The following is a 12,604-nucleotide window of genomic DNA, read 5'->3' as shown; positions in this document are numbered from 1 at the left end:
TTCATATTTAGTTATATTGAGTTTCAGTTCAAAACAAAAAAGTCAGTATATTATAAGTTGCCATCCTATGTGAAATATACAGCTCTGAATATCCAGTATATCTAGGAAATAATTACATTAATATAAGTCGCCCACAGCTCAGCATGTGTGCGAAGGCACTATGAAGACATTCCCAAATAAAACTTGTGTTATTTATCTTTTCATTTCTCTAACAAACTCAACCTTTCATTATTACTGAACTGTTACTGAAGTTCCACAGTTATTGCTCTGGCTTTCTGACCCCACTAAACCTCACAAAAGAACAAATCTTGGCTTATAATAATAATAATAGTAATATTAAAAGTCTGAAAAGACAAAAACGATCTGTGCTTTTTGCATTTTGTCATATAAACTGTAAATGTCCATATAATTTGATCATTTTAATTTACCGCAAGAATATTCATTTTTGGTGGAGTAGGTTGCTTTTTCTTTTATTTATCCATTTTTACTTTTCTGTCAGTATCTGCAGAAATGCTAAAGCAGAAACACAAGCATCCAGGGGGGATCATGGTTACCTCATACACTTCCATTTCTGAAACAATACAATGCTGAAGAGGCAGCTTGAAAAATACTTAAGATCTTTGCCTGCAGTCAGCCATGAGCCGACCACATTGGGACACAGTTCCCAGACCACAAGAATTCTTTGAGGCCAGCGCTGATTAGTGAGGTCTTTAAACTTCATTTTATGGAATATCTTGAATTCATCTGGCCGTTTCCGAGACATAAAATCAAGAAAATTATAGTAATAATTACAGTTTGCATTGTTTATTCATACAAATTTAATAGCGGTCATAAAGAAAATGTCACAAAATAGTAGCGGCATATAGACGAATGACATCTCTTCATATGTGAGACATGAACTCACTTGTCTCTAACGCCGGCAGCAATGCACACGGTTACACTCATTCCACTAAATGCTGTAAACTCATATCAAGTTTTATCAGAACTCTGCTCAAGGTTCACTCATGTCTCGCAGACCACAAGTCCAAATGTATTTGTGAAGAAAAACGGGTGTGCAACACAAAGGATACCAGAAACTCGCTCTTCCAACACAAACATATATAATAAAAAAAGAAGGTTTTTCATTATTCTTCATTGGCGGATTGCCTTTACATGTTAAAATAATATGTTCCAAGACAAATTATGGCCTGTGATTATATGTTGGAGCAAATCAAAGAGTTAGTTTTTATTGTTTGATAGTTTTACAGTCTCTTTCAAATATTTCTTCTTTTTTTTTATGCTGTTTAGTATCACGTGTAGTTACAACAATGACCGCAAGGCTACATTTGATCCAGTTCAAGCAAGTATTAATTTATGGTAATACTTGCAGCTACTGCACATGTGTTTCTTGTATATATTCAAACTAAATGTCTCATCTTGAGGATAAAGAAGCAGTTTGCATCTCTGTGATGACAACATCAATTTAAGAAAAGACTTAGTGGATCAGAGCTATGGTGGTCTCTCATTCAAGAAACACTGAAAAAACATTTAAAAAACCACCAAACTTTGAAAAGAGAAAACTTGCTTTGCTACTATAAACTTTCTGGCTTGCCCACCTTATTTATTCTTACTAAAGGTCGGTTGGTTTTATTGTTTTCCTAGCATTTAGTGACAATTAGAAAATATAATAAATGCTCTATATTTTGATACTATTCTCTCAAAACTGGAAAGCTTTACTTTCCAAAGCTTCCTTCCTGTGTGTTCCACAGCCTTTGTTAATCTGGAGTGTAGTCAAAGCAGAAAGAAAAAAAAAAAAAAGGCCTTTTCCACCTGAGGGTCACCAACATGAACAAAGCTGTTGTACCTCTATTTCAACAGTGATGACTTCTTTCTCCCACAGAGCTCCTACAGATCCTTTGATATTGGGGCTCGGGGTCGGGCCCAGGGGGAGCCGCCACCATTGCGTCCAACGAGTGGAGCGCCAACGGTAGCCCAGAGGATGGGCTGGACGGGGAGAATGAGGACAAGACCATCGACGGGGACGCCGAGGGCGTGTGGAGCCCGGATATCGAGCAGAGCTTCCAGGAGGCCCTTGCCATCTACCCTCCCTGTGGCAGGAGGAAAATCATCCTGTCAGATGAGGGAAAGATGTACGGTGAGTAACAGAAGAGCGGCAATTACATAAAAGTGGGCTCTGTAATGAGGGCGCGGAAATGAGGAAACCTTCCATTCCACAGACATTTGTGGCCGAGAGTAAAAACAAACATGCAGCCTTAAAACAAAATAGAAAAAAAATCAATGCTTTTCTCCCTCTTGTCACATCTTCGGCACGGAGGTGAATGTTTTCTTTCCACACAGAGCTCTCTTTAACAAGTCTGTACCTGTTGTGCTGTGACCCAGGGGCAGGTTCTTCCAGTCGCACCAGCGCTCTCGGAGCCGGTTATTGCTGTCCCGAGAGCGGCTCAGCTCCTCTCCCCTTGATTTACACCTGACTTTTTCTTTTTTTTTTTTCTTCTGAGTGTTTTTCTTCACAGTCAGATTTTTGTACTCACTGTTTTTACGACCCCCTCTCTTCCTTGGCTATGCTTTCAGTTGCAAAAAACTCATTTTTTTTTTTTTTTTTTTTTTTTTTATCATCTGAACGTCATCCACCACACCGGTATCGTTTACCAAAGTTTTACCTGCAGGCGGCTGATTGGAGCTGGTTTCTAGAGAAGTGTTGCGTTTGATGCTGGGATGTTTTTTTTTTTTTTTTTAAACGAACGATAATTAGCACAGCGGGAAACGAGGCTCGGGAACAAAAACATGGCGTCGGCACGCTGCTCTGTGTACGTTTTTTACACATCCATATGGTTTGAGAATAGTTATGCTGTATCCTGCGGTGTGTCCATTAAAGTGCAGGTGTTGAGCCCTCGATGTCCTTAAAAAAAACCCCAGATGGATATGTTGGCAACTTTTTCGTCAGAATCATTGGCATCCAGGTGGAGGAAATTGAACACACTTGGCTTTTATTATATTGATCTCACTTTCCCGTTCCAAGTGTTGAGACAATCCTGTTTTAATTAGGACTAGCGTTTAAATGTTGTGGCTCCCAATGCAACAAGGAAGGAAATTCCACAAAAAAAAAGGTTTAAATGGAAGTGCAATAAGTGCCGTCGGTTTGTACCGACAAGGTGAAAAATATGTACAAACCACATTAATCAACAGAAAAAGTCAGTTCAAGAAAGTTACACTCTACTGATTCTGGAGTATTTCTTGTAGCAGACTTAAGTATTTCCTTTTGTAAATAAGCTTCTTTTTACAACAAATCTGCACTACCATGACTGGAATTAAGCCTCTGGTGTTAAGTTTTAGTAGCTGCCTTCACACAGAGCCTTCAAAGATTGTCGATCGAGTCTCAAGGAAGGTTTTGAGAATCGGTGGAGGTCAGTTAACGTCACTCTGACACACTTGTGCCAATCCACTGGCAGGGAAACATACCGACCCACTGTGAGGAAGATGTAGAAGTAATCTTTTGAAAGTTAAAAAGAAAACGTAATTTCGTGTGTGTAATTGGCATAAGTGCTTCCTTCAAATCCAGGTTGTGTGCACAATTATTTCCAAAGAAAACGGCGGTCCAGACTCCTGCCCCCACCTGTGATTTCCACTTATGTTCACCAGTTAAATGTTGACCTTTTTTGGCTGTGCCCTCAGAAAACCTCTTTGGTCTTTCTGGAGTTGTGACCGTTTCACCATTGTAACTCAACTCCCTCCAGTCACGCTTTATAAAAACATTTTCCTGCCCTTCAATTAACGCCCATCCCGTCTGCAGAAAGTTGAAATCAATTCCTGTTTCGGTGTGACCATAAAAACAGCCATGGCCACCAGTGTCTCAGACTGAGTCGTGTGTATTTTAGAAGCGTTGGTGCATGTTTTTGAAGAATTTTAGGGTTTTTTTTGGGGGGGGGAGTGATTTTTGATGCTTGACATCAGACGGGATTCTTTCATTGTGACTCATTTCAAAAGGAATCTCACATTTGAATTTTGGAGGACGAGCACATACCGGAGATTACTCAGCTACCGTTGCAGCTTCGGTCATGACTCTAAACCTGATTAGAAAAGCAAAAGTGTAACTGAACGAGTTGTTAATTGAGCTATTCCATGATATACTTGCAGAATTGGCCTTCCTATTTGCATGGTTGTTGTTTTTTTTTCTTTATTATTTTTGTCTTATTTAGCAAACATTTCTGGCATTGTCAAGCATTGTGCATTGAATATTATGGCTGTGCTTGTTGTTTGGACCAATTCAGACTTCAATACTGGCCTCAGATCCTTTCTATTGTTTTTCAGAAAAATACACTGATTATCAGTGGGACAGAAAAATCAAAAGTAAATTTATTATCTTCGACAAAGTTATTTTAAACACAATACTTATAATGCCACGTAAAGACGTGCATACGCGAATCCTAAAGTGGGAATACTGGATTGCATTAGCAGCACAACTTGTTTACAACGGGCTTTTAATCTGATTTTGTATTGCGCAAAATAAAGAATAAGTGTTTCGAAGCCAACTTTAAATTTGCCTAAATGCCATCTCTGTCCTCTTTAGCGGGGCGGTGTTGTGGCCCGGACTCATGAGAACGTCAACAAAGAGGCAGACCGTGCACAAACCTGCCCCCTTAGCAACAAACTGTCAGGACCCCTTTTAGAGGCCTGTTTTTTTCGAGGGCACTAAACACCCTCTCCTCTTACAATAAGTCATTTGAGGCCCTGCTGGCAGAGCCGAGGCATGCCCCAGAAGAAGCCTTCTCACAAGGTGATTACCTCAGACATCCAAAAGCTGCCCTGACGTGGGCTTAGGGGAATGTTAACGATTGCACTGTATGTAATACTGTCTACCTTGCAGTCTCAGACTCCCAGTGGCTTCCAAAAACAGGCAAGTCATCCCACCCAATGGGATTTCCACTTTTTCTGCCAGGACCTTTTTTTTTTTTTTTTTTTTTTTTTTTGCAGTTGGTGGGAAACCTTTGCAAATTTCCATTAGCGAGTGTACGGCTTTATACATGTGTGTTCTCTGCTTCACAAGTCTGTCTAGACTTTCCAGTAGCGTTTCCAGTCATCGACATTGCTCAGGGGTGACAAAAAGTTCAAAGAAGTGTAACACTCAATTTTAATAAGTCACATGTGGTAATAATTACTGCAAAAGGGGAACAGTCAAAGAAGCACAGCCCGATAATGTAACGGCCATGGTTATAGTGAGGCTGTATCTTAGTGTTATTGTATATCAGAAATATTTGATATAAATAGTGCATCATATTATAATAGTTCTACCTCGTGTGTCTGTGTGTGTGCAGATATGTGTTCCATGTGCTGAACTGATATTGGTGCAGTAAGTAGCTCTCTGGAAAAGCTGATTTACAATAAAATAATGAACAATACTGAATTGTTTCAGCCCACTGCAATATCAGAATATCAAAATGTTTAGGTATTGTTTAAAATGTAGCCACGTGCAATCTATTCTAATGTTGGTTTACTTGTGCAAAACTGATGTTTTAACAACTGCTATGCTCAAATAAGAATAACTGCTGCAGGTAAAGCTTCTATGGGCCTTGTGCCGAAGGAGAGCCATCATTTAGATACGGCACAAGATTAAACTTTGTGAAAGTTGTGTTGTTGTTGTTGTTGTTGTTAAGGTAGTTTTGTCATGGGAATCTGATTAAGCAAATTGAAGTTTGGAAATGTGCAGGAAATCAAACAATATAATATGTAGCTAACTGACAATGATGTGATCAGTTTTGTGAGACGACAGCAGCTGGTTTGCTTAAGTTCGCTTTAACTCAACAGCTGATGATGAATCAGTCCAATGTCACAAAATATACTCAGCAACACTTGGGAAGTTTGCCAAATTTACACATAGTTGAAGGTAACATTTCTTTAAATATGTTGGAGAGTATTTAATTACTGGACCTGCTAATTCAACAAGCACATACACAATATCTACCTCAATGTAATCTTTGACTTTTTGTATTTTTTATACTTAAGCACACATTAGACAAAAGTAAATACATTTTTAATAATTGAGCTTTTCTTCTTTTGTGGCTTTAGTTAAAATTTATAGTGGTGCAAGCTAAGCTATGCTAAAAAACAAAGGTACATATATGACAGGATAACGGCATCAGTCAACTTGCCAATTAAACAAACAATTTTTCAGATTTCCCTTCATGAATTTCTAAATACACAATTGCAGATTTTTTTGGGATAAGCAGACAAAACAATAACACTTTCAAAGAATACCTTGAATAATCATATAATAGTTGGCACTTTTAAGTTCAGGGGAAGTATATCTCGAAAAAGATTGCGGGCAAAAATGTTGCCTGTCTTGTTTTGCCTTTGGGGCTGTGCTGACATGTTGTTCACCTGCGTTTTCTGGCCTCGGCAGGTGTGTCAAACCCTGAGCACACACCTTTTCCCCTCTCAGACCTGCAGCTGTCACTAATGCAAAGCACTCTGGGTATGCAAAAAGGAAAAAAAAAAGAGACAGATTTAGATGGTCGAGGGCGTTTCATATGTGCGCTGACCTTTACAGGCTGCATTGAATGAGAATCAGGTTCAGTTCATATGCACAGAGGAAAATGGTGGGGGGGGGGGGGTTGGCCAGCTTGCGACGATGACTGAGCAGGCCTGGTGCTTCCCTGTCAGCCCCCTCACTGAGATGTTAGGAATGTTTTCAGTCATGGCTGAGCAGTATGTTAGCAATTTAGGATTACCTCAATGTTATGAGAAGGGAGGAGGGAAGAGAAAAAGGGTGAAGAAAGCGTTCAGCTGAGAGATGGAGCAAGGGAAGTGAGTTGGGGGGGTGTATGTGCAGTGAAGAGAAAGTACCTTTTTTGCTCACTATCTTAACGTAGAAGTGGAAAATTCCAGTGGTCATGTAGTAAAAAGAAAAGATGGGCGTGTCCTGTCAGAGAAGAGGTTAAGAATGGCAGCCTGCAGCCTTCTGAGTGGGTGTTGAGCAATCAACAAGGGAGTCGTGAGCAGTTGGAGACCGGCTAAAGAGATGGAAAGAGCGAGTGTGTGTGTGTGTGGGGGGGGGGGTGATTAGATACGGAGAACAATGACACTGCATGCAATTGTAAAACAAAAATGTCTGTTTGCATGCACCTGTCATGATCTCCCGCTGTTTCTTTGAGCTCCTCTGTCATGTCAAGTCTGAGCAGATGTTGGCAGCAAACTGACAACAGAGATTTTGAGTAAATTTTTTATTAATTTTTTCCCCCTCCGCTGCAGTTTGAACCAACAAGGTTACCAGCTAATATAACCAGTCCTACTGGGTTGTTTAGTAATGAAAGAGCAGGCAGATGTACCAATTATCTGCAAAAACGCGCGGCTGCATACCACAAATCTTTAAGTTCACAGGAATTTCTTTGTCATATTTCTTTTTTTTCACACTGAAAGTACGTCATGAGCTCTGATTTATAAATGCTGATGTGTGACGTGTTTGATGAAGGATTTGGGACTTACTGGCTCAGTTCTTTCGCTGGTTTCCTGTAACCTGAAAACTTTGTTTCTGTAAATTAAGTCAAATTAAAAAAATAAAAAAAAAACTGTGGCAAAACGTTTTCGTGTTATCATCCAGTCACAACTTCCAAATGTAAAATCACAACATTTCATTTAGTTAAGATTATTGAATTTGAAGCTTAAACATACGTTTATGTGATGCTGTACTAATATTTAACATTTCCACCTTCTCAGCTTCTCCTACCGCAAATAAATCAGGTCAAATCTTTTTTCAGACTCTTTTGCGAGATAATTCCTCTTTTCGCCAAAATCATGCAAACTAAAAACAAAAAAAGTCTTGTGAAACAGAAGAGTTTGTTTTGTTGTTTCCAAACTGTACTCCATAAATAAAGTCGTGTTGCTCGATGCAAAAACATCCCTATGCATTTTGCAACACATGCACCTCTTCCTCATATACTTTTGAACTTCTCTGATCTCTGCTTAAGCGCTTGACTCGACCATAAAACTCTTATGATCCCTTCTCAGGTCCCTTTAACTAATGATTTAATTCTCAGTGCTATTTGTGTACATGCTGATACACATGTGTACACTGCATCTGTCTGCTTTCATTCTATTTTTCTGTTCATGGTGTGTTAACGCCATCGGATCACCCCTCTGCACACTGTATTCTTGTGTAAACTCTCCATGTTTACACACCTGTTGTGAGGTGGTTCATATCATCTCCAAAATCCCATTTAGTCTGATACCGTACCGTGAACCAAGGCAACTTTATTTGTTTTGCACTTTTCATTAAAAAGACAATTCAAAGTGCTTTAAATGAATCTGAATAGATTTGGATGGAGAGATGAAACATAAAAAGTGTTATTTTTAAATAAATTACATTAAAACAAAATAAAGAATATAAAGTAAATCCAAATAGAGATACAGTGCAACAAATACAGGAACAACATTTTTATATGTCTAATTCCTAAATCAAACTCCAATCTGCTGCATCCACAAACTAAAAAAAACCCAAAACCTGTAAAACTTGATAATTGAATCTCAAAGTCTGCAATCACATAATTATCATGACGTTTCTCATTCATACTTCAAACTGCTTCTTCAACCACAAACTGTTGCTGGATCTCTCATTTGTTAGACTTCACTATTGTTTAATATTTGTTTGTATAAACCGTTGACGGTGTCCTATCAATTTTATGTTGTTTTGAAAAGAAAACAATTCTCAATACAAACCAGATGTTTTCTCAGCTCCAAAACAAACAACTTCACTGTCTTTGAGTAAAACTTTCTGTTTTAATTACACCACAGCATATCATTTTGTTACACACAACACTGAAACTAAACAAAAGAAAACAGCTGGTTTCTTAAAATCTTGTATTGTCATTAACTTAAAATGAGAATTCTTTGATTTACTCAGCCTGAAAGTCCTGAAAATCGCTCTCGTTCCAGATCATTATTTTCTGTTGTCGAACCTGTTGCGCCTTGTTCACACTGTCTCTGTAATTTTCGATGAAATATCTGTGAAAATCACTGCAGAAATATGTGGTTGGGGCAGTAATGAGTGCTTTACGCCCCCCCCCACTCCATTTTTGTGGAGCTGAAGAGATTGAGAGTGACAGTTGGGTGGGGGTCGAACTGGCATTGTTCTCTTTCTGCCATCCTCTGCTGGGACGGCCGGCAGCAGGTGCTGCCGTCCGTTGACTGCGGGGTCACACTGTGGTGTTGTTTTGGGAAAAGGGCCGCTTTGCTGCCAGGTGGCAGTTGTTGGCAGAGACAGTTATGGCTTTGTGTTTCCTCCAAGAGTTACTGGCCTTTTCAGCTGCCCCCTTTGCCCCTCTGAACGACCCCCTCCACCGCCCGGCCCGATCACCCCTGCTTCTCCCGGAGCTAGAAGTGCATGCGAGCATGTGTATGTGTTCACCCGAGCTCTGGCTGTGTTCGCTGGCTCAGGCCAATCAGACTGGCTAGCACAGATGTGACAGGCTTCCAGGAATGCGAGGAATGCGGAGGCGCTGGAGCGGGTGTGTCCATCCTTGGCCCGGGGCGGAGGAGGAGGGGCCACCGCAGTATCGGCAGACAGTTCAGCCTCTCTCTGCTGGCCGATTGCCTGAACTGACTGGTTGGTGGGTACGGCGAGTGCTCCAGGCCGGCTGGAGATGGCCTGCAGTACTTTTATGGTAATTGCACTAACCAGGGCCTTCTGGAGGCCAAGTGCTAAAGAGTGTCTGAAAAAAACAAAAAACAGAACTCGTTTCTCCTGTCATTATGTGTCTGGGGAGATGTCGAACCTCTTTGACATTCTATTGGGCCGTTGTGTGTGCATCTGCACTGCATATGTTTAAGAAAGGCACATCTTGACCGTTTTTGCTGGTGTAACTTTCTGTCAGCAAGTTTTAGAAGAGTTTGGGTCATTATTCATAATGATGCCGCGGTTCAACCTCTCCCTTTGGCCCAACGTTTAGCCGCAGCAACCAACAGTAAGCGTGACTTGGCAGGGACGAGGGCTGAAAAAGACTGATGGACCGATCTCCCCCTGAAGACCACAAAATGATGCTTTTTGCACTTCTTATACACATACAAAAAATGAGATCTTTTGCATGATGGCAAAAAAATAGGCAGCCTTGAGTAAATCTGAAACGTTCAGCATGAAAGTCCAGACGAGCAGCGTTGTTCTCTGCACAACCTGTTTGTGCAGAATGTCGAGTGTAAATGTTAAGTCTTGAAAAACATGGATCTGTTTTCTAAGCTCTCTGTAATTAGGCTACAAGACTATGTGAGCACACTTTACACCAGTGTGAAATGAGCTAATAAAAACTGTCGGGTGAAAAAAAAAAAAAATTAATACCTGGTTTAGAAAGGTCCTTGAGGAGATGTTGAGGCCTCCGAGTCCTGGTGAGAATGTTTAACTGGGTCTGATGAAATAAACGTCACACTCTTTTTCTTTTGAGTTCACGTCTGAATTATAGAAATAACAATAGTGCCACCTTCTGTCCAATTTACAGCATTACTGCCAATCCACAAATATTCCATGACTGACTTCTTTTCATAATCTGCTTTGTGTATACAGGTCGCAATGAATTGATAGCACGGTACATCAAGCTGAGGACGGGAAAAACCCGAACAAGAAAACAGGTAAATGAGTTCGACTAACAATAATATCCACGTCATATAAAATCTGCATGATGTTTTAGTTACTGACATTTCTATATGTAATGAGCTAATCCGGTGAAAAACTACAGCGTTTTAACAGTTTGAATAGTTCCTTGCAAAATATGTATTTTAAAGTAAGTTACTTTAAGGGATAAGTTTGGTTTTATTGCCAACAAATTACTAAAAAAAAGAAACTTTGTTTTCCCATCTCAAGCCCTCAGCTCCGTATAATTTTCTAATCTTCACAAATTTGTGGAAAACATTTAAATAGTGTTGGTTTTCATTTGTTTGGGTAGAGTGGCTGCTGAGAACTGTTAAAGCTTCAGTTTTTAGTCATTTGTATTCACAGATTTGCACAAACTCAGGTTTTAAAGACAGAAAAAAGACTGTTATGAAATAACCCACAGATTGCATTGAAAGTGAAAAGTTGCAGTTGCCACAAGAAGAAGATTAATGTTTTTACAAACGACTGAACAGCAGGGATATATGATTGTAGGGTGAAGGCTCTTTTAATTGTTTATCATGACTGGGCAACTCGAGGATTCCTTGTTTTGGTCATTTGATAAAACAAGTTGTTTTAGAGGAAAAAATAAGGAAATAGTGTGTTTTGGTCATCAAACTTTCTAAAGGCGAGAATAAAATCCTAATCCTTTTTTATTCATTAAATCGCAAATAAAATAGCTTTTTCACAGCTCTTGCTTTTATGAAAAAGAGCTGTAAGAGTATAGATTTATATTCCTAGTCTGGCTTAGTAATAATCATGTGGTTATATTTAAATAAAGATGGTAGTGTTACTCGTGTCCATTATGGATTTTGACGACTGTCTTTTCTGCAACAAGACTCCTCATATTGAGGTCCTCAACCCGTGGATTATTTCCCAGCTGTACCTCAGTTACAGTTGTTAAATCAGCTCACTAGAAGGGAACCTGCCAAATAAATGAGTCTATTCATGTGAACAAGTAACAATTATCAGCTGCTTTAAGGCAAGTTTGGGTTTTGTAGTTGAACTGCAAGTTGAGGGAAAATCGGAGCATTAAATGAACATATTATTTTATTAGTAAATTTGATCTTCATTAAAGTGCCAAGCTCTCATATTAAACTACCCTTATCCTTTTAAAGCAACTTTAATGTTTGTGTTAGCTGTTGCGATGTATTAATGTGTTTGCCGAAAAAAGCAATAGACCTCTGTACCGGCGTGGATGTGTATATGTGTGTGCATGTGCATGCAAGAGGTGGAGTGCATGTTTTTTTTTTTTTTTTTTTATGCTGAAAAACTGTTTCACACCCCTTTAGGTGTCTAGTCACATACAGGTGTTAGCACGGAAGAAAGTTCGTGAATACCAGGCGGGTATAAAGGTAGGCGCCGCCGACCGGCCTCCCGGTAACACGGACTGGGCGTCTCTTTCCTCTTTGGTTACGGCTTCTCCCTTTCTTCCCCTGTCTTTTCTCTCCCTGTCTCCTTTTCCTCTTCCCTCCTCTTGGCTATTCTTCTGTGCAGGTTTCTAGCCACTTGCAGGTTCTCGCCCGGAGAAAATCTCGCGAGATCCAGTCAAAGCTAAAGGTATGCGCTTCACCGCGGCCTCGGCTGGGATTGATAAATGCTTGGCTTTGCACTAACCAGCTGATTTGTGAACGTGATTATCGGTCCTCGTCTTGATGTAAGGGCTGCTTCTGCAGTAGGTCGTTTTGCAACTTTTGTCATGTAGAAAGTAGGAGTTAGTTCTCTTTAAACAACTAGTCAATTCTTGCTTCCTTGCTGTGCATGCAGACCACCGACAAAGCTTTTCTAACCCACGCTGCAGGTTACAGGTGTTCCAAGTTCAGATCTAATCCAATTTCTAAAATTAAAGTACATTTTATAGCTCTCCACCCTCTGCTTTGTATGAATGTCACGCAAACTGCATCGATGAGCCCACTGAACTATTGTTTAGTTGTCCATGGAGCAACAGCTTTGGATTTATCTTTTGCTCGCCATGCT

At 40.0% G+C, this 12,604-nt stretch overlaps 1 protein-coding gene across 10 annotated transcripts in view; it reads left to right on the top strand.

Annotated features, from left to right (window-relative positions):
* The window catches only part of tead3b (TEA domain family member 3 b), a 33,567-nt gene that overhangs the window by 14,071 nt on the left and 6,892 nt on the right, over positions 1–12,604 (top strand). For 7 of the 10 annotated variants that reach the window (XM_080495152.1, XM_080495151.1, XM_080495147.1 and 4 more), the window contains 4 exons: positions 1,880–2,129; positions 10,544–10,608; positions 11,920–11,982; positions 12,125–12,187. In XM_080495152.1, coding sequence (XP_080351278.1) covers positions 1,979–2,129; positions 10,544–10,608; positions 11,920–11,982; positions 12,125–12,187 — 342 coding nt within the window. In that variant the 5' untranslated portion in view covers positions 1,880–1,978. Of the gene's footprint in view, positions 1–1,879; positions 2,135–10,543; positions 10,609–11,919; positions 11,983–12,124; positions 12,188–12,604 lie in introns of those variants that run through there. The other 3 variants (XM_080495146.1, XM_080495150.1, XM_080495149.1) reach the window with 3 other exon arrangements.

This window comes from Blennius ocellaris (assembly GCF_963422515.1).
Source record: "Blennius ocellaris genome assembly, chromosome: 4".
NCBI classification, from domain to species: Eukaryota; Metazoa; Chordata; class Actinopteri; order Blenniiformes; family Blenniidae; genus Blennius; species Blennius ocellaris.
This window is presented reverse-complemented; position numbering and strand designations above follow the sequence as displayed.